The sequence below is a fragment of the Astatotilapia calliptera genome, chromosome 6 (genome assembly GCF_964374335.1).
Source record: "Astatotilapia calliptera chromosome 6, fAstCal68.1, whole genome shotgun sequence".
Lineage (NCBI taxonomy): Eukaryota > Metazoa > Chordata > Actinopteri > Cichliformes > Cichlidae > Astatotilapia > Astatotilapia calliptera.
This window is the reverse complement of record NC_137427.1, coordinates 21,351,884-21,379,382: the sequence shown is the minus strand read 5'-3', so window position 1 is coordinate 21,379,382 and position 27,499 is coordinate 21,351,884. Positions and strand designations below refer to the sequence as shown.

The 27,499-nt window shown below is 38.6% G+C and overlaps 3 protein-coding genes across 3 annotated transcripts; 2 read left to right on the top strand and 1 right to left on the bottom strand.

The window, feature by feature from the left end:
• Positions 1–2,755: 2,755 nt before the first annotated feature.
• On the top strand, positions 2,756–11,410 carry tmem134 (transmembrane protein 134). The gene is made up of 8 exons (XM_026171086.2): positions 2,756–3,030; positions 3,392–3,633; positions 5,482–5,549; positions 5,636–5,722; positions 5,791–5,867; positions 6,366–6,410; positions 10,880–10,933; positions 11,038–11,410. Exons 2-8 carry the CDS (start codon positions 3,436–3,438, stop codon positions 11,118–11,120), a joined length of 612 nt encoding a protein of 203 aa, XP_026026871.1. The 5' UTR covers positions 2,756–3,030; positions 3,392–3,435; the 3' UTR covers positions 11,121–11,410.
• Positions 11,411–14,607: 3,197 nt separating this feature from the next.
• On the top strand, positions 14,608–20,184 carry aip (aryl hydrocarbon receptor interacting protein). The gene is made up of 7 exons (XM_026171083.2): positions 14,608–14,771; positions 15,234–15,416; positions 15,502–15,690; positions 16,362–16,538; positions 16,684–16,825; positions 19,055–19,284; positions 19,412–20,184. Exons 1-7 carry the CDS (start codon positions 14,673–14,675, stop codon positions 19,415–19,417), a joined length of 1,026 nt encoding a protein of 341 aa, XP_026026868.1. The 5' UTR covers positions 14,608–14,672; the 3' UTR covers positions 19,418–20,184.
• Positions 20,185–20,511: 327 nt separating this feature from the next.
• cdk2ap2 (cyclin dependent kinase 2 associated protein 2) lies at positions 20,512–27,105 on the bottom strand. The gene is made up of 5 exons (XM_026171087.2): positions 26,922–27,105; positions 25,475–25,630; positions 25,104–25,195; positions 22,682–22,802; positions 20,512–21,219 (listed from the first exon to the last, which is right to left on the bottom strand). The coding sequence occupies exons 2-5, from the start codon at positions 25,527–25,529 to the stop codon at positions 21,152–21,154; spliced, it is 336 nt and encodes a 111-aa protein (XP_026026872.1). The 5' UTR covers positions 25,530–25,630; positions 26,922–27,105; the 3' UTR covers positions 20,512–21,151.
• Positions 27,106–27,499: the final 394 nt, after the last annotated feature.

Genomic DNA, 27,499 nt, shown 5'->3' with positions numbered 1-27,499 from the left:
ATTTCATTACTTCTAGTATCAGTGCTTTAGTGCAGAATTTGCAAAACACATCATCTCAGCTAAGAAAAATGAAACACGGGTATTATGGGGGAAGACAGACAGTTTCACTCCCTTTTATGTTAGTTTGCTGAAGGTTGTGGTGGGTAGAGAAACAAGGACATAAAAAAGTAAAAACCCAGCTTGTCCTAACTGGCAGGCGACAGCTTTACTTTACTTACTATTTGTGTAGAAACATCTTACAACAGAATGACTTTAAAGTTTTTTTCGGTTGCTTCCTAATTCTCAAAGGGGTGAGACGGTGGGCAGCTCTGCATGTTTGATTTGGCAGATTGTTTTTTACATGTCCTTCTAAACACAACCGCAGAAAGATTTGTGGATCCTCTCAGGTGCAAAGCACCACAACATGGAGCCACAAAAACCTCATATAATATCAGTGGAAAAACAAAAACAACAACAACAACTGCTATTTCATTAATATAGATAAACCTGGTATAGGTGGTGTACCTAATCTGAAGCATAGTTTACTCAACGGTTCTCTACATTACTTTTATTTCCTAATCAAATTTTTTGTATTATTATTTATTGGATTTTCTTGTGCTTGGTTTTGAATGAATGAACAAGTGTTTGTTTGTTTGTTGTTGTTTTTTGCTGAGATATAATTTTTAATTTATTTGGGATTGGGATGTTACCCAACACATAAAATATGAAAATCATTTTAAAACAAATAAACATACATACAAAAAACCCAACAAAACTGCCAATAAAATCGGTTACAGTTAAGTGTTACCATTTTTGGAAACTGGCTCTCTTGCATCTTTTACAGTCATGTAACAAAGGCAGCTTTCACAGTACTCTATGCAATCCTGCACAGAGTACTGTGAAAAAATCGTACACCCCATGATTCAGATTAGCTTGTAGAACCACAATTTCTGTATAACTATCAGTTTCTCACATTGTTGTGGAGGAATTTTGACCCACTCTTCTTTACAAAGTCCCTTTCGTTCATTGAGGTTTACAGGCACTCGTATGTTTACAGTGCTTTTAAGGTCTCACCACAGCATTTCAATAAGAATAAGATTTCTTGTCTTTTTCAGCATTTCTGTTGTAGACTTGCTTGTTGCATAACCCAGTTTGGACTTTAGGTGCCAAAGAGACTGCCTCACATTTGACTCTGGTGTACAGAGGAGTTAAATGGCCAACTCAGTGGCTTCAAAGTGTCCATACCCAAGCCCAAATCATCACCTCACCACGACTGTGCTTTACAGCTGGTATGAGGTACTTGCGCTGCTATGCTGTGTTTGGGATTCAACAAATGTGTCTCTGTGCATTATGGCCAAACATCTCTGCTTTGGTTTAATCTGTGCAAAGGATAATGTCGCGTGCGTTTTGTTGTTTGTTCAGATGCTACCATGTTATTTTTAGAGAAAAGAGGCTTTCTCCTGGCAAACCTTTGTTGTTGAGTCTTTGTCTTATTGTATTTTTATGAACTAAGACGTGCAGTATTTTGCAGTTTCTCTGAGCATCACACAGTTTGGCCTTAGGTGATTTGCTGAGATGACTAATACTTGAGGGAATATGGCATTGCATTAACACACACCTGAATGCGTTGGACAGCATCAAGTCCTGTGAAATATTAATTTTTCACTGTAGTGTGTCGACTATCTCAACTGGTTTTCCTCTTCATCAGCATACCCATAACTGGAGACATTTCAAAGCAAGTTATATATAAAAATAAATACTTCCTTAGAGCCTTTAAAAAAAATCATTCTAGTTATGGGAGAAGAGGCAGCTTTACCAAATTTATTATGCATGTAAATACAAAGATCCAGTAAATCTATATGTGTGTTTATATCCAAACGGAGAATACATTAATTTAGCTGATTTGTTGTTATCAGTTCTTAAGTGCACTGCTAATGAATATTGAATATGTTAAAACAAAATACACTAAAACTCCAGTAAATGAAAAGCTGGAATGCTGTTTGATTAAAAGCAAAAGATAAAAACGCACAAAATAGATTCCAGCTCTTTAATTGACATTATTTAGCCTTGGTAATATATTACTGGCTTGTGGGTACAGGATGCCTTTCCTCCATTAGATGACCACAGTCCATGAACACGAATATGCAAACATACACTTTTGTTGATATTCTGATAGGTTTTGCCCTAAACAACCAAGGTCAAGATGTTTTTGAATTGATTCGTGCTTTTAATAAAATAAATCTTTTTTTTTTTATATTTACTGTGTTTTTACACTTGATCAAAATTATGAAATAAGACTGACAAACTGCGTCGAATAAAATACAGCTTTGCTAGTTCTATACTATCCCTGAAGTTAGTGAGAACCAAACGTGACCATCTTTAACGAGATGCATTGTATTAAATTATATAACATATCTCTAACTTGCAACAAAAAGCTGCACACACATCATGTGACAGCTGTGTGACTTACGTTTGTTCATTTCTTTTCAGTTTCTTCCTATTCATTTTATCGTATTTATCATTTATCCTAACTTATTCGTTAATCTGTTTTAGCTATCTTATATTATTCAGCATACACACACGCACACAGTGAATGCCTTTTTGAATTATTGTCTCACAATTTCATGCTTTAAACTAAAAAATTTCCACTTACTGTAGAGAAATTTCGAGTGACTTATGTAATGCTTTGCCATCTATTTTTTCGTAGGAATTTCATAAATTGTAATGATTGACCCAGTTTCTTGAGTTTTTTCTCCTTCATAACAAAAGTTAGCGGATCGATCGATAAAACGACACTCGATTCGGCGCCCTGGCTCGCACGCGAAGAGAGCGCTTTGGGCGTAATCAGTCGTATCTAATCGATTGCCGGTTGCCAAAAAAAAGAAGAGAGTCCAAACTTCTAAAGAAGTCGCACTACAGAAGAAAAACTAAGATACTGCTAACAGAAGGCTTTAAAACCACTTTTTCCAGGGCTTACAAAAATGTGACTCGTCTCCGAACAAAGTTCAGAAGTCGAAGTTTCTTCGCAGGAGAAAGGATTTACTTAAGACAGTAAGTTTTCCTCCTGGTCATCTGATCGGACAGAAGAATGAGGACAAACAATGGCAGAGACCTACAGGAAAGCCGTGTAGCCTCTGCTCTGTTGTACTTAGCCTCGATCCCATCCGCTGTTACGTGTAGGCAGCACGGCAGCTGTTTTCGCCTTTTAAACTAATTCGAAAGTGGTGGAGTTACTTTATTTAGTTTTTATGTAGTGTAGCATGTATGAGCGAACTTTAAACGTTTAAAGGGAAATGCTGTGATTGGTGAGAGAAAACTCAGCAGCTGCTGAGTTAGTATTTTCACAGGCTGTTTCCTGCGGTTTGAGGGATTAAAAATCCATAAAACATTCGTTATTACTCTTAAATCACAGTGAGCATCCGGCTACAGGACCTCAGGGTGTAAGAGGGAATCACCATGGCAACACAGTTTACCATCGACGATGCGTTTGTGCTGGAGGGAGATGAGGAGGGGGTTGTGACTGACGGAGAGCCGCAGGGATGGAAGGACAGAGAAGGAGGAGAGATGACATTTGGCCCTTTGAGTTTCTCCAAACCTCAGAATCATCCCTCACCTGCTGCCGCCTCCCCTGAACCCACTAACCTCAAGTATCAGGTAGCATGCACACAAGAGATACAAAACATTGTTTGCATTTCTGTTTTCATGTTGCTGTTACATTTCCAGTGAGAGGCTGTCTAATTCCTTTTTGATTGGTATCAGTTTTAGCTTGTAGTGTTTTTATAACAACACTACGAATTCGTAGCTACAAACTCAAGAATTCAGCAAGTCCCTGTGAGCAAGGAAGACAGCTAACTTATCATTTTTAGGACTGAAAGAGAAGATCCAGGCTTAAGGTGGGCAGCAATCGGCAGCAGCCAGTGAAATGAAACAAAAGAAGAAAGAAAACAAGAGCATGAAAAGATGGCAAAGAATAAAGAAGAAAAGAAATAAACCTTGGGAGCACACAATTTTAATGACGTGTAACAATGAGATGATTTGAATCTATGTGGAGTGAAAGAGCAGGCTTCACGAGAGCTTCTGCTAGCAGCTTGAACATAAAGCAGCATTTTTTTTAAAAAAAAATTTGCATTACCTCATCTAGCTCTGACTGTAATCTTCAAAAAAGGAAATATTTCAACCTTAAAGAAAGGAAGAGAGAGGGTGTCTGTCCACAGCCTAAACTGGGAGCTATTTCCACAAAAGATGTGTCTAGTAGCTCAAGGCTCTGCCTCCCATTATACTCTGGAGAACTGTAGGAGCCACAAAGACTGACACTGACAGCACAGTGCTGTATTAGCACAACTTGTACACACCAATTATCTGTGATCTCTTTGTGCTGTTCTGCTGCAAACAGATATAGTTACCAACACTGAGAAAAGTTTAAGAAAAGTAGTGGTGGTAGATATTGTTTATACAGTAAAAGCTGCTCATTTTAGCCTGTTGCTAGGTGGTTGCTAGGCACCCTCATCCATCCTAATACTGAATGCATAATTAAACTTTTGTGGATGTGAATGAGACATTATTGCAATGAAATTAAAACAATAGGATGTTTTTACAATGTGTTATAGGAGCATAAAAGTTAAAACTGGTCATTTTGTGACTGGCGGTAGCTAGGCAACATAATAAAATCATAATATGTGATATAAAAAACAATTGGCAGATGCCTAAGTTGGGCTTGTGTGCCAAGTGTGGCTGTTCAAGTTATGAAAGTCAAGGAGGGATTTATGGAAACACACATAGATACAGTAAGTTCTGGTAAAATGGAATCTGTAAGATGTGATGGAGCTGGGCTGTTAACCGTGTGAAAAGAACTATTTTAAACGTGTCACAACATATTTGTGAAGGCCAGTGACTCTTGTAGATTACTGTTCAAAAGTCTTGAGCTGCCCTTCATTTCTATTTATTTTGCTTACAAGCAGCAAAGTGGTGTTAGGTATTAGTTCTCCAGTTTTTTTTTCTCCACTTTACACTGCCTGCCTGAATCATTCAAGGATAAAAGCAGTATCTAACTCCAGGCATGAGCCTGTACTGTGTCTACACTTAACAGACAACTTAGCAAAGAACCAGTTTTAAATGATATTTCCTGGCACTTCATTCCTAGCAGCCTGTCACACAAACACATAATTTGTTCCCATTTCCTCTGGCGAATATATGAGCAATGCCAGAGATAACACAGTTTAACACAATGAAATAAACATTTGGCAACAACAAGAAGATTCCTAGCATGATGTGCAGTGTGTCCTCAAAAATAAAACTGGACAAACTGGGCATGTGTGGACAAAAGAAGAAGTGGGAGGCCTAATAAATTTCTACAGCAGATGAACATATCTGAAAGTCACGTCCTTAAGAAATAGGAAAAAAAAAACAGCGACTATAATAACAGTATTACTTTTGCTTCCTCTCTGCGAGCTATACATTTTTCTTTGCCGTTTATATGACATCCACCATCTCCTCTTGTTTTAGAATCTGGAAAATGAAGACGCCTTGGGCAACAACGGGAATTCCTCTTTCAATAACTTCTTCAAAATCAGGTGGGCTCTGTAGTTCAGGCGTGATTTTTCTTTTCCCTGCTTCTTCTGTGAATGTGAGATGAAGCGTGTTTCTGCTTTCTCCACAGTGACCCTGCAACGCTGTCTTACTGCAGCTCTCAGTGGTCCTTCAGCACCTTGAGTTCAGTCACGCAGCTTTCTGCGCACTGCTGCGGGTAAGTTCGGTCTTCTCTCACGGAGAAGCATAACAAACACGGTTACTTTAAAAACACGTTTCGCCTAGGTGGGTGTCCCATCCGCTGGTGAAGAAAAACAGAAGGGTTGTTCTCTCTTCATTCCTTCTCCTCATCACTGGAGTTGGTAAGTACATGTTTTTGTTACTTATTAAGTATGAAACACACAAACCAGAACAATTTACTGAGAGAAACTTGTTTTTCTCATGTTTACCTGATTCATTTTGGCTGTGGGAGCATCACAGTAACAAGGGCTGCCTGCTCCCACTGTAGATGGTTTAGTGATTTTAATTTAATTTTGGTTTTAAACTCAAAAGAATTGCTAATCTCCAGTTAAATGACTGCAGTCGAAAAGGACAAACACACCTCTTCTTTCTGATTCTAAGTTCACTTCAAAATGACGCTCTAACATTAACACAAAGGCACCACTCCAAATTGTTTTGCAATGCTACACCAGGTAGTTTGTTCCGTGTTGTGTCAGGCAATGATAGTCTTGGCACTTTGCACAGTGAACTTTGTCCCCCTGCACTGATCAACAGATTATGACAGAGTTATTGCCGGAATAACCAAACTAATAAAAACAGAACCTTTCAAACCTATAATGTTTGTGCTGTTTTTGTTTTAGCTCTTATTTTCACAGGTATTGTCATACAGCTCAATCCAAGTGCAGGTAAGGAAGATAAAATATTGACATGCAAAGCATTTAGACTGTTGTTGTTGTTTTTTAGAAATGCATGTTAGTCCAAATGCAAGCATACACAAAGAAGCGCGTCACTTCTCAACTTCTTTCAAATCATAAACAGACCAAACATGAATGAATGCAGGACTTATATAGTGGATTAAATAGTATAATTCAGAATGGAATGTTTTTATTAGAGTCCATTAGTGCTGGTGTGCTTTCCCACAAGTGGGAGGATCTCTGTGTTATCTTGACACACAAAAGAACACACAGAAAGCTGCCATAGTCCTTGCCTGCTACAGGACAGTATAGTTCTTAGTCCAGATCTCACAGTCTGTCTGCTTTTACGACTGGAGTGACAGAATCATAACAAGAATCATGTACAGTGGGCCTTTTTTGCTTGTTTCTTTGTTTTTTGTACCGCCTTATGACAATTAAGGTGATAATCCAGCCAAAGTAGTCGCTCTGAGGTTTTCAATCTCCTCCAACAACCACTGCCAACCAGTCAGAAAACACATGTTTCCCTAGCAACCGGTGGCTTTATTATATCCATGGTAAATAACTGTCCTACACTTGAAAGTGAAAAGTGCAAATATTTCATGCTGACTGACCTTAGTGCATAGGGGTCATCTCAGACTTGCCATGATGGTTTGTCTCAGTCAGCATCTGCTTTTGTTGAGAACAATTTAACCCTCGCTCAGCATCTTCAGCATCTGAACATTTTTGGGGGGTTTTGTAAATAAATGATAACATGGTGCATAATCTTTGTAGCAACTAGTTGGCCGACTTCCCGCTAACCTCAAACTCCACTGAACCTCTTTAAATCCTCTTTTTCTTGGATGCCTGGAGGTTTTACTTTGTGGTTACACCTGGGGGAACAGCCACCCTGATAATTTAAATTCAGCTGAAAAGTCCCTCAGTTTCTGGGAACCGAAGGAGCATTTGCACTTGGAAATGACAGATGGCTTAAGGTTTAGGCTGTAGACGGTGATCACAAGTTCACCTAGAACACCTAAAACTTCTACTTGTCCTCTAAAATAACTTCTTCAAGCTTACGCATTGTTACTACACAGCAGAATGTTTGTAATGTAGCAACAAACCTATACAAGAATCACTGTTTCTTACTGTCAGGGAAATCTTTAGTTAGATCATTGTAAGTGTAGTATGGGTGTGAATAAAGTTCATAGTAGTCCACAGCTGTGTATCCCTCCACATTATACCTGCAATGTTTTGCAGACAGGACAGGCTTTGCCACGTTGGAAAAATCTTGTGGAAATAAAATATCTTTTTTCCAGTAAGTTGACCATTTTTTCTGAACCCTCCATTACTCACTGTGTTTCTATCTTTGGCCAAATGGAATTCAATTGGTTGGTGATTTCGGTATGTCTTTGTGAGCTGGGTGGATACTGTGATGTGTCGTATCCACCCTTGCTTTTATGGACATGAGCTGACATTGGATGATTCATGTTAGCAAACATTGCATTGTTTTTCTTGGCCTTCATCTATTCATATACTCTTGTGGTGTGTTTGCAGGTGGTTGAATAACTTAGTTCGTGTTGCCTTGCAGTGCAAACTCCTTGCGTATGAAGTATTCTTGGTTAATATCTCTTGTGCTAAATCTGAAGTATTACCAAACAGCAGATGAGGATCTGCTTCAAGGAGCAAGCTCTTCACCTTCTGCCTTGCCAGACATTTGAATTTCGTTATTTATGCAGGCACGTGATGAGGCACTGATTTAAGGGGCGCTTGATTTACTTTTGCTTTGTACTCAATTGACAGAACAAGCATTTGCAGCACTGGTCAATCATGTTTGTGATTGAGTTTCAAATTTGGTTAATTGTGCAGCCCTAGTGCAATGCTCTGACTGCATGCTTGCGATAAGTTTGTATTGAATGAGATCACACTTCACATTCCATATAGTGCAGAGGTCTGCTGGGCCCGGTAGTGGCTCTGTGTGTCACATGTTTAACTATCTTGAACCTCTCTTGCCTTGTCTTTGATTAGTAGTGTCCCTTTTGATTTTTCTGCCTCCAAACCTCTAAAAAGCTGAGTGTTCAATACTTCTCATCTTGTATTTCTGTCCAAACCCAGCGCATTTTATCAAGTATCTATATGTTCAGAACTGTTATTCAGAATTTCTTTGGCTGTACAACCAGGATTCATAATGAATTAAAGTCTGTCAGGCAAGTTTTAAAAAGTCTTTTCAGATCAAATGAGCCTTGCTTTTCCCCTTTACAAAAATCAGCACCTCCCATTAAATTGGTCAACACATTCCACGAATATCAGCTTCAAATGCTCACCGCGAGTTAGGCACTTTAAATTAGTCGTGTCTGCCTTTTTTGTATAGAGTGTCTCCTCTCCAGCTTGAGGCAGAAATCAAGCAATTAATGTGCTCTTTGGGATGAGCTCACCCACAACATATTAAGAAAATGTCACCAGAGTCAAAATAGATGAGATTAGATCAATTTGCCTTTCATAAGTAGCTACAGGAGCAGGTGCATCTCTGCAATTAAGCTGTAAAATCTGCTTAAGAACTTTCTTATCTAAAGTTGACTGGGCATACTTCCATAACCCCGAGTCCTGTTCAGAGCAATTCATGCTCTTATCACTGCTCCCAAGCCTTTTCTTGAGCATCATCACCACAAGAATTGTGGGTGGGTGGGGGGGGGGGAGCTCTCTTACCCCCTTTTTTTTAAGTAGAGAATTTTGAAAGTTAGCAACACATTATTAATCACATCTGCATCAACTTCTGTGCTATTTTGTCATACATTAGTTGATGAATTATTCTACTCACCCCTTTAAGATTTTCTTTAAAATGTACATCTGCTAAGTCACCATCTGCCTCCAAATGAACTAGCATAATAGTAATTGTGCATACGGCTCAAGTATTGCATTATTTAGTAACACTTTATAATCACAAAGAGAGTATTTACCCTGTAACTAAAAGGAATTCAATGTATTTAATTTGAAATTACAATATAATTATATACTTAAAGGTAACAAGCCAGATTTTTACAGGAAACAAAGCAAAATTATACTCTGCAAGTAAATTTAAGTAGAGTGTAAGTACGTTTTTAAGTACTGCATGAGTAATTTTAAATAAGTAATTTTGTAGAAAAACAAGTTAGGCAAGATCAAGCCGCTGCATAATATGGCTCAAGCTTGTCTGTTTGTTTTCCCACTAAATTGCTTACTTACTTAAAATTACTTACACACTACTTACATTTACTTGCAGTATAATTCGTGTGAAAAACTGACTCGTTACCCCCTTATTCTTGTGTAACTACCTTTAAGTATTTGTGGGTAAATCTAATTACAGTGTCGTTTTAAATTAAATCCAATAAAATTCCATCTAATTATAGGGGCCTTTAGACATGTACTTTTAGACATGTACTTTAAAATGTTGTAAAGTATGCACTATTTTTTCCTTTTGCTTATAACCAGAAAGTCTGTAAGTGCAGCCCAGCTGTGCAAGCATTCTTTTTTCAAGTGTTTTACACTGTTCAGACTCCTTTCATGTGCAACATAAAATGAGATCACATAGTGAAGGAAAGAGGCCAATTATTTCCTGGTTTGTTTATGAAAATTACAACAAAATTCTGTGAGCTGTAGTTATAAATGTGGTTTGCTGTTCCCACAGGCAGCTGCAAATATCACAGATTGAGCTACAGCTGAAATCTTTGATACCACCACTTAAATTTTGCCTAACTAAAGTGAAAGTACCATCGATATTGATGGTTATATATTAGGAATTTGCAGTTTGGCTGTTTCTGGTGTCCATTTCTGGGGTGGCTGTAGCTCAGGTGGCAGAGCAGGTCAGCCACTAATCAGAAGGTCGGTGGTTCGATCCCAGGCTGCCTCCTGGCTGCATGTCAAATATCCTTGGGCAAGATACTAACCCCATGTTTGCCTACTGGTGGTGGTCAGAGGGCCCGGTGAAGCCTCGCCTCTGTCAGTGCGCCCCAGGGCAGCTGTGGCTACAATGTAGCTTGCCATCGCCAGTGTGTGAATGTGTGGGTGAATGACTGAATGTAGTGTAAAGCGCTTTGGGGTCCTATGGACTAGAAAAGCGCTATACAAATGCAGGCCATTTACCATTTCTCCATTTTTATGCCTTCCTTTCAGCCACATAATTTATAATCATAAGATACTTTTTCACCTTCTTGTTCACACCTTTTATTAATGTTGTTAGAAAACTAAGCAGTGATTTCCAACAACAACGTGTTAATCTTGTCAAAAGAGTAGTTAGTCATTTTCAATATTTATGCAGCTGTAGCTTCAGATTTACTGTACAGGCAAACTTCATCAATCCTCTAATTTAACTTAGCATTTCTGGCTGTTTCAGAGCATGTAAATGTTAAATGGACCGGTAGTTAAGTAGTACTTTCTTAATCTAATTAAGAACTCAAAGCGTTGTGTGTGTTTTCTCTTGACTGTAGCTGATAAAACTGTCCCCACAGGTATTTCAAGTGCTATTTTCTTCATTCCTGGATTTCTTCTGTTTATCCCTGGAGGTAATTTTGTTCATTTTATCTCTTAAACCTTTTACTTGTCTTTTTATGTGCAAAGCTTTGTTTTGATGAATGCTAATATTGCCATTCTGTGTGTTCGCCCGCAGTGTACCATGTGATTTACATCAGCTGTGCAGTCCGTGGTAGAAGAGGCTTCAAACTGTTCTACCTACCTTATTTTGAAAAATGAAATTTCATGTGACCAGACATGTTCACTACATTTCTTTCAACTATGTTATAATTAATGGTATTTTGACACTCATAAGATATATTGACCTGTTTTTTGTTGTTTTTCTTTGTTTTTGGTTTGTTTGACATATTGACCACTCCTACTTTTACCACTCAGCGCCTTCACTATATTTCCACTCCATGAACTGACATTACTGTATGTGTATACCAAAAAGACCACCGTCTCGCCTGTGTATTCTGTTTTAAGTGAAAGATGACTGTGAAATTACAATAAAATGTTGTATATTTTAATTTGTGTCAGTTGGTTTTAATGAAAAGCCATTCCTTTAAATCATGATATATTTCACAATATATATTTAAAATGTAGATGTTATATTGTTCAAAATCAGGCATTTACCTCTGCATCTGTTATTGAGTGCATTTTTCAGAGAAATCTATTTTTGACCTTCTGCTATTTCTTGGTTCTAAGAACGTGTTTACTCACTCTATTCATCCACTGTTCTGAAAGGTATTACGCATTTATTCAATTTGTAAGGCTAATTGAGAAGTAGCTTTGGGTCTGCTTTTAAAGGCTGATGGATCAAATCTATTTAACAGAAGCATTAGGATTGCACAAACACACACATACACACACACACACATATATTTGTTATATACAATTTCGTGGTCCAAAGTTTGGATATATGTAATAATTGCTGTTAAATTTACTTTCAATTTAAATGTAGGCTAATACTTTCTTTTTAAATGGTCCATTGACCTGCTTCCAGCATGTTTCTTTTTCAGATTTTGAGGCCGTGTTTGAACCTGTCTGAACAAGCTATTAAGGATAAAAGCCTGAAATTTGATCTGAACCGGGATACATCAAAAAATCCTATTGCCTTAAAATATGAAAAAGTCCCATATTTGAGCACACACTAAAAAAAACTAATAAACTTCACATTGCAAAAGTCAATTAGTGATCATTTCTGGATGGTATATGGTTATATTTCACAGTAATGTAAAATGAAACATGTAGAATACTTTAACATAAAATTTTTAGTCACAAATATAACAAAAAGGCTATTTTCATTATGCTGGCAAATATTACAAAATGCACCACAAAATAAGTTAATTAAAACAGTAAAAAAAAAAAATAGTAGATAACATTTTTGGACCTACTGCCCTGGAGGAGTCTCATCATTCAGCTTAAATTAAAAATGTGCTTAGAGACACTGGTCTTGAGCAGTAGACCGGTCCTTGTATCTAACCATTTTTATAGCTTTTTATTTAAAATACTGACCTATGAATCATTCAAGCATAAAAAGGCACCTAAATCAGTCAGTGTTAGGTCTACCTGTAACAGACAACTAAGCAAAGAACCAATTTTAAGCCTGTGATTAACACACATGATTTGATGCCATTCCCTCTGTTAAATCTACAAAACAATTCCAAAGTGCATTAATTTGTTTTTCACATAAATAAACATCATATTAATTAGAGTATTAATTGATAGGACAATAAAATGAAATTTGGTAAGATTTGGAGGAGCATATGCTGATCACATCTTTTTTTAATGAGCAGAAGCAACAACAGGACAGAGCAGGTGAGAATAGAGAAGATGAGGCATGTGGCATGCACATTAAAAAACAGAGGTAGTGGAGAGGTGAAGATGAAGAGAGAATCAGTACTACAGAAAAGAGCTAGAACAAGTTTTCAGAGCTCACATTTGCCATAATTCAAAAAGTGGCCAGATCAGATAAGACACGACACCTGATTTGATCCTTGTACATTTTTAAAGCAAACTGATAAACCTGCACTTTCTTTTATTCATTTAACCTTAAAACAATATAAAAATATAAAGTCTACACATCTAGTAAAAATGCATAAGATGTATGAGTCTCCAACATTTCAAACATTACTCTGGATGCTTATACCTTAGTGAATGTGGTGTTTCTAATAGGGTGTTACTCTAGGACAGATGGGTTTATGGCTAGAATCACAGTATATCTATTAGAATGAATTGAATTGCAGCACTGTGCTACATATACTGCCACTGGTTTGGTACTTCAAGCCTGATCAGACCAGTTATGAGTATGACAAACCAGCAGGCTTTTAATCTCTGTAGAGTGTGCATATGAAAGTAAGCTAAACAAGCACTTGAATGTTCAGGGTTGATTTAATTGACTCTTAAAAAGAGCAATTGGACCCAATAAACAGAAACTATTTCCATTTAAATTGACAATAGATTATTCTAAATATCTAAATCTCCAGTGATCCCAGTTTTAAAAAGAAATAACAGCAATAATAACAAACCCAATGAAGGACACTTGGGTTCTGCTGCTTTCCTGTCATACTGGTCAGATAACTGCTGAGCCAGGAGTAAGGTAGCACTTTCTTAAAAATAACAGGGTTCTTGGTGATCTGCACTGATGATCACTCTGTATGAAGCTACAATGTTTGGGCCATTATGATGAGAAAAAATAGTGGTAATTCACAAAAATGATGAAGTCCATCTGCCGGAGGCTAGCAGGTAGAGTGTGGGAAATCAATGGGTTGCAGACTTTCACATCCACACAGAGGAGGAGAAATAACAGATAAGCATGGTGTGTATGCTGCTGGCAGTGTGTTTGAGATAACTGTCATGCTGAAAATGAAGCTGTTGCCCATCAGATGCTTTCCAGATTATATTGCATGGTGGGTCAAAATCTGATGGCACTTTTCTGTGTTCATATTCCCATCAAATGTGGCACGATCTTCAACATCACTGGCTGAAATGCACCGACCACGACAGAGGCTTCGCTGTGTTTTACAGATGGCTGTACCTCCGCCTTTTCTCTCTGGTCTCCTTCCTTCAGAATGGCTTCCTGACAGCCACCCTTCCAGTTAGACAGTTTCTGATGAGTCTTCAGTCAACAGTAGATGGCTCTATTAAGAATCTCTCAGGTCCTGTGTCAAGTCTTCACTGGATTTGTTTTGTGCTTGAATGATTTGTGGGTCAGTGTTAAGTTACTTAACAAACAAACAAACATTCCTCTAAAAATTGTAAGGTACAAGGTCTGGACTGAAAATGAGTAAAAAAAACTTTTTAAAAAAAAGAAAAAAGCAGCCAATGTCTAAAGAAAATCTCTGAAAGACCTGCAAGACACAATTAAGTCTCTCTCCTCGGAAAGAAAATATAAAAAGGTGAGGGGGTGGCTCAAGACTTTTGCACAGTAATGTACATAGAGAACTCATAAAAAGTAAAAACATATGAAACGTTTAGTGTGTTTGTGATTAAAACAAATACGTTGCATTATCCCGATATTCGAGAGCGCCATCATCTGGCGACATCGGGACTGTTCTTACCAGGAGGTAATATCAATGTAATAAAAGCGTAGGTAAATAATAATCTTTTTAATCTATTTATTTCGTTATTTTGCGTGTTTGTTTCTGAGCATCTACAATTGTAAACCATTACAGCTGTTTTTCTTTTAAAACGAAAAGCTCGCGCTAGATGACGCCCCTAATGACGTCTTACGAAACGACAGCACTCGCGAAAGATCGTGATATCTCGTGAACTGAGAGTCGACCGAGGATGGAGGAAGAGGCTCGCAAGCTTCTCGCGGAGGGAATTAAAAAGAAATTAACCAGTCCCGGTAAAGGAGACTTATCGACCTTTCCCAATGGAACTAAGGTAAGACCTCCGGTCCCAGCGACTGATCGGGTTCAATCCAGGCTTTAGTCTGAGTAACGCGACGAGGTACGTTAGCTAATGCTATCGGCGTTTATACCTTTGCTAACACTTTGGACTCGAGTCAGTCCGAGTCTTTGCTGTATCGGACGCTTCTGTGTACACACATCACCGACAAGCTAGAGTGTTTTGTCGATTTATGGTGATACAGTAGTAGACGGGGTTAGGATCGTTTTAGGCCTGGTTCGTTTCCCCCCCTCTGTTTCATCTGATGGAAAGATAGGGGCGGGAACAGGACGGCCTGTGTTTGTAAATTCTGATTCGTCGAGCTCTCACGTCAGTCAATTTTTCATTTTTGTGATTGGTCACAGTGTGATACAACGCAGACCTTTACAGATATGTCATTTGGGGGTGCTAATTCTTCCTTCTTTTAGGTAATAACACCATTTCCCTTTTTATGATCAGGTGGTCTTTCACTACCGCACCAGCCTGTGTGAGGGCACCGTGCTGGATGACTCCAGAACCATGGGGGGCCGCAGTAAACCCATGGAGCTCATCCTGGGCAAAAAGTTTAAATTGGCTGTGTGGGAAAGACTGGTCATCACTATGAGAGAAGGAGAAGTTGCAGAATTTACCTGTGACACCAAGGTTGGTAAGCTGGTGATACTGGAATTGATTGGTTTAACAGTTCGTTCTTCCTCAGGGCTGATTGTATCTCTGTCTCATTCCTCAGCACACAGCACTTTATCCGCTTGTGTCCCAGTCCTTAAGAAACATCAGTGTTGGTAAGGACCCTCTGGAAGGCCAGAGGCACTGTTGTGGCATTGCCCAGATCCACTCGCACCACTCTCTGGGCCACAAGGACCTGGATCATCTCCAAGCCAATCCACAGCCACTTGTCTTTACTATCGAGCTGCTGGAGGTGAGCAGGAAGGAGAGCAACATCAATGGTGGTGCTGGGTTGGGTTCCAGTAATAGCACCAACACAGTACTTGAGTTTTTGTACATATATATTTTTGTATTTTCTTTATTGATTAGGCCATTAAAGATTGTGCTGTTAGTCCAAAGTGACACCTTAATTATGCTTGTTTGATCTTACCAGTAGTCCAAACTTAATAGAGCTTTTTTTTTTATTCACAAAACGTCACCACAGCAGGTAGCTCTGCATGTTTGATTTGTCAGATTTTTAAATGTGAAGGATAATATTATTATTTTATTATCATTACGTTATCCATTAAGTAGATCAATGACTAAATGAGCTAAAAGGCAGCAGAATCTCACTTGTCAAAAGCTGGTACTGTAAAAATGTGTTATTTTTATATGAAAAATCATTATTAGAATAATTTTCAGTTAATTAGCTATAAATCAAATAGTTGTTTCAGCCTGTATTAACTTTGTATTAACTGTAAAGTTGTTTAATCTATATTATGAAATATTTTCAAGCTTTTCATGGGATCATGAAAAAGGAAAGAAAATACTAGTGAAAAATATATATTTTTCAAATTTCTTCCTCAGTAAATACACTCATTATATTCCATTAGTAGGTGCATCAAATATACTAAATATACTTCATGTGTCTCTCTACCTGCCCAGGTTCTTCCTCCCGGGTCATTCCAGCTGGATGTGTGGGCCATGACGGATGAAGAGAAACTCAGTTTTGTGCCTCAGATCCACGAGGAGGGCAACAAGCTCTTCAAAGAAGGCCACATCAGTGAGGCCAGAGACAAATACTACAATGGCATCGCCTGCCTTAAAAACCTACAGATCAAGGTTGGGGGACAGTCATGCATTTTGTGCACTGATAACCATGGACACATTGCTGTCATACATTTCCTTCCTTGAATATGTTTTCAAGTGGAATTAAGATTTGTGTCTCTTGTCATTTTGTTAATACTTTGTGAAATCTTTTATTCAGGAGCAACCTGGAGATGAAAGTTGGTTAAAGTTGGACGGGATGATCACAACACTGCTTCTCAACTACTGTCAGTGCCTCTTGCTCGAGGGCCAGTATTACGAGGTCATCGAGCACTGCTCGTCCCTTCTCTTCAAATACGAGAGTAAGGCTGCATGACTCAAATTTAGTTAGTTTGCACCAATTTCACTGCTGACGGATGACACCACTTAAACGTTAGCGCAGGGCTCTAGACGAACTTTTTGCCATGGGCGTACCGGTACGCCTAACTTTAAAAAGTTAGGCGTACCGGCACAAAAGTTAGGGGCACACAAATTTTATAATAATTGATATAATATAATGTGTTTTTCTGGATACACTGTGCTTTTTCAGCATTCAAAGATTGATGACACCGTGTCAGAGCACTGGCTATGAATTTCAGACAGATCAGGCCTTAACTTAACAGAAAAGTTAGCAATAGTTCTTTTCCTATTGCAGCTACATCCACTTCTGTCGTGCCTAGGCTGCTCACTAGGGCTGGGTATCATCACTGATTTCTATAATCCATTCGATTCCGGTTTTCAAAAAGACGTTATCACAGCGCGGAACGGACGCATCAGAATCGCTAAGCTCCGACAGCGTGTCCGTCTACGGGCCGTCGGGTGAGAAAGCCGAGAAAGACAAAGTTGATTCTGATGCGTCGGGTCGTTCTGTGTTTACGTCTTTGTGTGGAATCCGTGTACCTGCTCTCATTTGCTGTTTGGTTGTTGTTGAAATGGTTTTGTGAGCTTTAATCTGAGAATCTGGCGTTTCTGGCAAAACACAGTTATATTTAAAAGTCGATTCAGGATTTAATGAATTGATATCGCTTTATTCAAGCTACTCACCTCCCACTTCCACCTGCACTTTCAACTGGACCACGGCCAATCAGAGAGGTCCCGCCCCTTACTATCTCTGATAGGTTATTCCACGATAGGGGCAAAATGTGTGTCTGTTGTTGACCACAGGGAAGGTTGCAGATTTTTTTTTTTTTTTTTTTTTTGCTACCTGAACAGTTGGTCGCACAGGTGCAACCAAATGGTTTTTTTTTTTTAGTCGCACCACTGAAAAATTTGGTCGCATTTGCGACCAAATTGGTCGCACTCAAGAGCCCTGTAGCGTCTTGCTTATAATACAGCATTAGTTGCTTTCTCCCTTTTGCCTTTCTGTGGCACATTATCGTTGCTAAGAAACTTGGTAAAATACATCTTTTAATCTTTTTTTTTTTTTTTTTTTAAACAAATGTGACTCTGTTAGAGTCAGTTTTGTCAAAGTTGTCGCAGATTGCATAACTTCAATTATTTACCCCTCTTACGCTTGACTCTGACACCGCCACAACTACTAGCCTCATCGTCAAAGATAAGTCGCACCTCCTGGCTTAGGTCTGGAGCTGGGTCAGTGGATCACCTGGTTCCACCTCGTGGCCACAGATGCAACCACGCATCGATGTCATGCCCATGTCCTCCGATCCACTCCGGGGTATTACACAGAAAGTTGAACAGACGCAGAAACCAGCCTGAACCTGACTGATCGTATCAGTTGTGGTTGTCGTATTAGTCTTGTTTTTTTGTTTTTTTTTCATTTCTATATTAAAATGGTAAAATACTGTTACTATTTTTGGCATTTATTCTTTACCATTTGGGAGTTTTATCACCAACACAAGGGTGCTCAGCATAATAAAATAAATCATTATACGTAGGTTATTTTACTTGTGACAGCTGATTGCTTCACAATTGCCCTCTGCACATACAAACACTAAACTATATCTCATGCCATACAAGTGAACTGTGCAGTTGTTCAGGGTTATTATGGCATGGAAAAGCGTCTCACTGTCATTAATATTATTGGACGCTGCTATTCTCGTTAGCTCATCCGTCCGAAGGATTGATGTGATGGCAAGGCACAAGAATTGCTCCTCCTGCTACTGTGGTAGTCAGATTTTAATAAAACGAGTGTTTTCGGGCCTCCTCGACTTCTCAGTGGATTTAAATTCTTGTTAGGTTTAGAAAAAACGTTCTTTCTGCATGTCACACATTACAATAATTTGCAAATTATGATGGATAACAAGCCAGTTGAGCTCCTATCTAATAATGATGTGTATGTGTTAGTCTCTGTAGAGAAATTACTCCTCTGCATTTAACCCATTCACCCAGTGAAGCAGTGGGCAGCCACCAGTGCAGCGCCCGAGGAGCAGTGGGTGGCTACAGTACCTTGCTCAGGGGTACCTCAGGGTAGCCGTTCAGTGGATTCGACCCCTGACCTTCCAATCATGGGCAACCACTTTACCTACTGAGCTATCCCTGCCCTGTGTCACCAATGCTGTAGTTTGAATAGCTGTTCTTCCTCCTCCTAACAGACAACGTAAAGGCCCTTTACAAGCGCGCTAAAGCCCACGCTGCTGTGTGGAACGAGACGGAGGCGCGAGCCGACTTCGCGAAGCTCTTGGAACTGGATCCTTCTCTGGGACCGTCTGTGGCCAAGGAGCTGAAAACCATGGAGGAGAGGATCCGCTCCAAACAGAAGGAGGAAAAGGGTCGCTACAAGGACCTGTTCAACTACAACACGCCACCAGCTACTGCCACTACAGTCAGTGCAGTTTGAGTTTTTCCTAATTGCACTGATCATATTCACAGGCCCGCAAGTGAGGAGCTTGTTTTGTAAGTAAGTCGTATTGTGTTTTAATGAAGCGTGTTATACTCCTTCCTTCTTGCAGGGTTGAAGTCTCGATGAGTTGGACTTGAGAGGATGCCTGTTAATTTCAAGATGGAGGAGAGAAACAGTCGGCGCGCTCGGCGTTTCACTTTTATTCCATCCAAGCCAAACACCCAGCCACGGGTCGATGCGCAAACAAAACTTGCATTGCAGCTTTAGTCCTCTAAATGTTAAATTAAGATTTTGATTTGAAAATGTTTATGTTGTAGCTGGAATTTAAAGTGAAAACCCAGTTTTTTTAGAGGACTGTAATGTAAGGCACAGCCATTAATTCAGTCTGTAATATTAATTTAAAGGAAGGTTGTTTTTTTTTTCCATTTACCTTCTTAAAGGGAGCGTTTTCCTTTTAATGATCAACTTATCTGCAATTTGGGAGCCCATTACCATGATCAAAATGATCAGAAAATCTTGTTTTTTTGGACAATCATGTATCTCATCTTTGCCTCGCACCCCCTTTCTATTATGGTCACAGCAGAATCACCATGACTACATGATACGTGGGCCATGAAACGTAACCTCTGCGACAATCTTATAAAACACTTTCATTGTCTTTGCTTTCTACTGTGTACTTATTTCACGTATGTACTAAATACTACCTTTATTTTTATGTCAAGATGTACTCTGCGCAAACTCACAGTATCTCATTCACTTGCTTAGAAAGAGCTACTCTACTGTTCATGTGAAGCAGTGCGTCATTTAGCCCAAGCTTGCCTGCAGTGACATGTTATTGAGGTTGTGATTGTGGAACTGTAAATAAATCTGTGTTTATCCTCAGCTTTGTGTTTTGTTAAATACGGCCTATAGAGCTGGATTTATTTTAAAAAAAAATTTGGATGTTTTCTATCAATCAGAAGTCTTGAGTGAAAAAAAACAAACTGTCCTTGCTCTTTAAACGTTTTCTAGATTAAGGCCGTTGAGTTTAATTTCCTAAAAATAAAGAAATAAATCTGCCAAGTATGTTGTCAAAACACTATTTCCAAGGTCAATAAACATTTCAACTACTTTTATAAAAACAAAAAACACTCCATTCAAAGATGTTGAGTCACATTTGTTTGATAAAACCTACTGTAACATCTTAAAAACCTAAAAAGCATTTTACAGTTTTTTTGTGATTTTTTTTTTTTTATTTATACATACCGAATCTCAAAAATCTGGTTTACAAAATTTCCATACTAACAAACTGACATGAGATATACAGAGTTCTTGGGAATGAGAAACATCCGATGTGTGTTTACAAAATACGGAAAACAAAACAAGGGTGAAAGGAACAGGAGGATATTCAAGATGTACAGAATAACAGAAAATGCTCATGGGTTGAAAACTGGATGTTCAAAATCGACACAGGAGCACTGGTGCAGTGGGGACATCTTTTAAAAAAGTCAACTTTCTTGGTCAAATCCCATTGTTGAACAAATATAAACATTCCCATCCACTTTGATATCCCCAGCTTGACCTAAAAATGTGCTGAAATTCCCCACATTTTTAAAATAGATATAAAATTTTCTGTTTGCGTACGCCCAACGAGTTGCAGAAAGTTTGTCTTTACCAAAATGGGCGAGGGGGAAATGCTGTGAACAGATACAAGGGGGCATAATGCACCTCTAAAAAGCCAGTGGAAAGAGGAAGGATTTAATTTATAATAACAAAAAAAAAAAAAGGTTCTAAAACATCGAATGGGGATCACGATGTGGGCAGGTGTCACAGGAAAAACAGTGCCAGGTGGAGGGATTTGTCCAAAAGGTTATGTGCGGGCGCTTCTCTCCGTCTCTGCAAGACACTCCCTGACCAGTGCACGGGCATGGATTATACCTGTATGACACAAACACAAGGCAAGTTTACAAAAAAATAAAGAAATTTAAAAAAACCTCAAATACAACAAACACAACAGTCATTACTGCCAAGTTAGAGGTCTCTCATTAACCAAGAAAACTGAGTTGATTTAACCCATAAAAGTATTTCAAAGAAGACCCGCTAATGTTGTTTTCTTACCTAATTAGTGAAAAGTTGCTGTCATTTCATATTCCAGCTATACCTCAAAAACACTTTTTGGCTATCATGCCATTTAAAATTTTAACTTTCCTTTTATACTTTTAATAAAATTCTAGTTTTTGTGTTTTTACCCCAAACTTCCTGCATTTGTTTCCTATGGAATTACCCTATATTCTTACAAAGTGTGAGTGTCAGGAATATATTTTTGTGGACCACAAAGAGTGCAACCACTTAGGTTATTTTACACAACAAGAACTAACACACAGTTTATCCCCAGTGATTGTGTCACTGTAGACAAACGCTTGTGCCATTCACGGGAAGGTTCAGATTTTTACAATATAATCCAAACAAGCCCGTCGAGTATGGCCTAAAGATCTTCTTGGTTTGTGATGCACAAATCTGGACTCAACAAAATGGTGGATGAAAATACCAGAGAAGGGAAAAAAAGCACAACTGATCCTGTTCTACAATAAGACCAAAGGAGGTGTAGATACTGTGGATACACAAGACTTCTGGAATGATGCATTTTGGACACACAAGACTAAAGTGGAGATATTCTGGGTAATGCACAGCACAACACAAATCAAACACAGCATATCAGCACAAACATCTGTCTTGAACTATCAGAGTGGTGGAGGTACAGAACAAATCCCTGCAAACTTCAATGAACTGAAGCAGCTTTGTAAAGAAGAGTGGGATCATTACTCCAAAGATATGAAACTCAGCCATACAGAAAATGAGAACTTATTTTTAGTTATTGCTGCTAAATGTACACAAGCTACCAAATAATAGAGTGTACTTATAGTTTCACAGGACTGCACAGTCATGTGACAAACCTTATCTTTTAAATGCATGTATGCAACTCAGTTTCACTAAATTCTTCACTGTGCCCCACACTTTGACAAATGTGTCTTAGTGGATAACTGACTGTGATAACTTCCAGCTGTCATGGGGGGCTTTACCTGGCAAATTTCTTATAAATGTGTTTATTGGGCTTTAAGTCTTCAGCTGGAGTCAGAGACAATTTTCTTTATATAAAAGGATAATAACAGAGCACTGTTACTGCAGCTAGTAAATAAGCATTTTCAGAATAAGCTGTGTGAAATCCACATTCACCAAAGAGCTAAGGCAAGTGAACAGTTCACCAGTCTTCCTCTGATTCCATTTGCATAATAGATGCATTAAAAAAAACAAAAAACTTCACCCCACCCCCCAAACACCGAAACAACAACAACAATGATCTGAATCCTACTGACATGCACTTTTGACTACTAAAACATACCTCTCTTTAGCCTCTCCATAGCACTCTTGCTCCCTGCGTACGTGGGCCTGATCTCACGGCTCATCTCCTCAATGACAGACAGGAGCTCACTGTAGGTGGACCCTTGGGACACTTTCACAGGCTGTTTGGGAAAGTAGTAAAAAACGTTAGTCATGTCACAGTTCCACATACACACCAGACATGAATGAAAAAATGTAGATTTTTCTTCTTTTTTTGTAGAATGACATGAAAAATATGTTTGCTTTTTACAGCAGATGTAACAACAATGTTCCCTGTAATTTTTCATGTGTCTGAGCAAACACACAAACTCCCTGAGCGGACCCTTGGACCACTGTGAGCAACAGCAGACTTGTGCACTGTGGTCACGCCAGCATCGAATCCATCCAAGTTACATGGTTTATTAAAATAATCAAATTACAGCATTTACATTTATGTTAGACTACTTTTAATTAACTGCTTTAGCCCACTTACAATGAAAATTTAAAAGAAATCTTGTTCATGACCTGTGTAGTATGTTAACACTATTGGAAGTACAAATAACTTGAACTCCAATTTTGAAAACACAACTTTATTTTTTTTATAAAGCTCTGACTTGTATTATGAGTCTGAGTCTGTGGTCTGGGAGAGAGTCCTGTAACTCTCTGTCTGTAAAATACAGTATATAAAGACCAATGCTGGGCAATTAATTATATAGTTACTTCTTCAAAAAAGTAACTGAGTTTTGCAAACAACAAAGTTTTTTGCAGCTGTTTACCTAAAAGGTTTTTTTTAAACAAACATTTCACACTATTTACAGAACAATCAGGTGTTCTGCATCAAATCTGATGCCACACAAATTATTTGTGCCACCAAGAAAATAATTTCTGTCCACTATGATAAAGGAGAACATCAAAAGCCTGATACCTGCAGGCCTGACAACAGGAGATGCATCACTCCTGTAACACCTGTAACATTTAGTTCTGACACACACAACAAAACTATTGAATACACTACACACTAACTACACAAGATTTGCGCTAAATGTCCCAAATCACTCACATCTCAAAACCGCCGTAACTTCTAAAACTTCCTCCCGTTTCTTTACAACTAAATGCCATGTTTTGATTGCTCGACATGGTACATTTTTCGACCAATAGGAAAGAGTGGGGGTGTTTTGGTTTTGTCTTTGCTAACAGGCGGAGATTGCGTTCGAGCGTTTTCCTTATAAAACGCTGTTTTTACTGTTTCAGGAAGGAAGAAAGAAAACCAAACATTGTATATTTCTTTTTTTATCACAACTCTGGTTTCACATGACCTATCAACACAATTTAAAAAGTGGTATAAAGTCCAGACTTTTTCCCGTCTGTCCTGCTCACATCTCCAATGGTTGTACACATTGTCATTAATGTGGCTTCACTCCACATCAGCCACGCCGCTTTGCTGGCTAAAACACCAGTGTCGGCACAGAAGGACACTGTCATAGCTTGTCAACGACGTTGATTAGCTGCGTATATACGAATGTGAATCGCATCATTGGCTGGACTATGGGATAAGGTGGCATCGTTCTAATCCCATAGGGGAGCAGCCAGTCACTCACTGACTAACACTATAAAACAGAATTGTTAACGTATTTACTTTAATTTCAATTCAGGTAAGGATTTTTTTTGTGCGCAATGCAGATTTTTTCTGCACAGAGACTGTGCCAGCTGTGCGCAATTGCGCACGCGCGCAGCTTAGAGGGAACATTGTGTAACAATGATGAAATAATTATAATACTGCAATGATGTAGTATTGTAGTGTTCAAGTATTCACTGTCTCATCTAACAATAATGTAACTGCTCCCATGTCCTCTCAGAACTCTTTTGAAATCAAGTTCCCTTCAGTGGTTTCAATTTATGCTAATGAAACATGCTTCAGTCAAACCGTGACCGCCTTCCACTGCCAACAATATTTACTGTACTTAATCAATATAGCACTAATAAGTAGTGCAGAAAGGCACATTTTTTTCTACTACCTTAGAGGGTGACTTTACTGATAGACATTTCTATAGTATCTTCTTGTATGTTGTAATGCTTTAACTTAACTTACTTAAACTTAACTGTTTAACTCCTAATGCTTCACTTTTTGCTGGATGTATGGGAACAAAAACAAACTTCTGTGCAGCTTCAAATAAAGCAGATTTTATCACGCCTTTCAGAAATAATTCAGTAACAGTAAAGAGGTGAATTTAATCAAACCCCAGGCTGGGACATGAGTGTGAAAAGTATGTGAATACACAAGTTGTTTTTTTTTTAAATTTATTTACTCAGTTAAGGTCCAGTATTGACATAATCAGAGTGGTTGAAAATCCATGTTTGGTGACCTATGCTTCAGTAAAAACATGACAACTCTTTACTAAAGCAGTCTGTATTCAAGTATCAGAGCAATTAAATTGTTGTTGTACCTGAACAAAGCCCATGGAGGGCGGGCCAAAGTCACTGAAGGCTGGCCTGAAGTTGGACGACGATGGAAGAGAGGGAGAGGGCACAGAAGACCCTGGCCAGAAGGAGAGAAGAGATAGAACACATTAAAGGCTGAACCTAAAACACAAGCAATTTTGTTTCAAATGTAAAATCTTAAAAAATAGTTTAATAATACTATTATGCTGTATTGTTAATGACTGATAAAATATTGTGTGGGGCAGCACTGGTTTATGAAGGCAATGGGACTGTTGAACATAGTCACAGTGTGAACTGTTTTATACATACACACCACAGGAAACTGACAACATGCTAATAACGGCACTGCACAACATTAAAGCTGGTCCTAAAGTACCTGGTGGAGTGTGGTTGGAGCCAGATGGTGCAGGAGCAATGGGTTTGTAACTCATGGCGATTTCAGCAGGCAGCTCCCCGTACGACGTGCCGCTTCCTTCAGTCCCGTCAACCCGATACTTATACAGCTTTACAGGTGATGATGAGCTCCTAAGAGCTAATGCATAAAGATACACAGAAACACAAATGCAATTCAATCCATGAATAGAAGGAAGCAAAGGAAGCTGTGAATCAGAATAATCAGGAATCACCATCAACAAAAGTCGGAGAGGAAATGAGCACAATTGACCTTTCTTTAACAGCAGTAGCAAGACTTGTCAGCCTGGATGTGTTTGGGAGCAACACAAGCATTTTTTATGTAAAAACGGAGCACGTTTGCCTTAGGTCACACATTACACAACAAAATTTATGACCTGTCAGTGGAAACGTTTCTCAATCAGGTTGCTTTTGCAGCAGAGAGATGAGAAAACCGACAGGAAACCAAGGTCCTCACTGCGGACATTTTATACTCTGTGCTAAAATGACGCCTTTTCTTAGGTTCAACTTTAACATTTGAACTTTATGGCAAAAATTAACAGGCTTGAATTCAGAAAAGATCATTATGCTGTATTACATGATCATTACTGCTGTAGTCACATTTACTTCTGATCAGACATTCGCAGAGCACTTGTTTTGTACATAAAGCATAACATTTCTACCCATCCCCATGTCCTCTATATATATATAAATATTAAACCTTATACTGCCCCATTAATTATAGCAAAGTTATTGTGAAAAATTTAAAAAAAAAAGTTAACTCATTCACAGGGGACCAGGTGGATTTCAATGATTTTAGCTGACCCATGATAGTAACTTGCACTGTATGGGAAAGTACATTAAATCTTCCCATTCAGTCACAAAACAACAAGTGCCATTAAAAACATACCCATGCTCGTGTTCAACCAAATGAGCTTTCACAGGTCATCTAAGAGTCCGCTGGACTCTAATTTAACAATTTGCAGCAAAAACATCGTAATTACAATACAAGTTCCCTAATCTGTCAATGGTACTCTGACTGCAGAGAACCATAGCTTAATATCAGACTACACTGAATGTGTCAACCTGTGAACTGTACTTGTTTTGTGTTTTAAGCCGCCTCTAATGAAGCTTTTCATAGGCTGGGTGAGTGTGAATGTGGTCACTCAAAGTCGCACGAGGGGAGCCCAGAGGTGCTCAATGAAACAAAAGCTGACGTTAGCATTTACATAAAGCTGCCAAGCTAACTACTACTTGGTAACGTTAGCCGGATTAGCTTGCTTTTGCCGGTTACCACAAAAACATAAGTAAACCCCAACCAAACAGGCTTACCGTTTACATTCTAATACAGACAGCGACTATTAATAGCGTTAAACTAAACTTGTGACCACCGATGACACCTGAAACGATACAAAAAAGTGGCAATTTTGTACCTTTTTAGGGAGACGTGAAATCCTCTGTGGGACGCGAGCTCTGACTCTTCCTCAGTGACTGAGTCTGCGCAGACGAGGGGGCTGTTTTTTCTTTTTTTTTTTTAATCTTTACAGCGATTTGATTGGTCGGTTTACATGTGACATATGTCCTAAATGTTTTCGTCGCCAGAAACTACTACCGCGCCAAACCCGCGTCATACGTAGGGAAAATGAAAATACGAACGCTGAAACAAATGGCAGATATAGTTATAGATAAATACATTACGATATTTAGGAGAGAAATTCTTTCCCATTTACATAATAATTATAAAGTCTAGAAGAACTTTTAGACTTTGAAACATGTCTGAATAGTTAATATGAAATGGGAACATTTTACCCCTTGATGTACCTTCATTTTTCTGTTTTCACTCCCACATTTTAAATTTAAATATATATTTGCGTAACTTGATTGAATGCTTTACTCATGATAAAAAATTGTTCCCATTAATACTTTATTACATAGGTAATTACAATTCATGCGAGGGCATAGATAGATAGATAGATAGATAGATAGATAGATAGATAGATAGATAGATAGA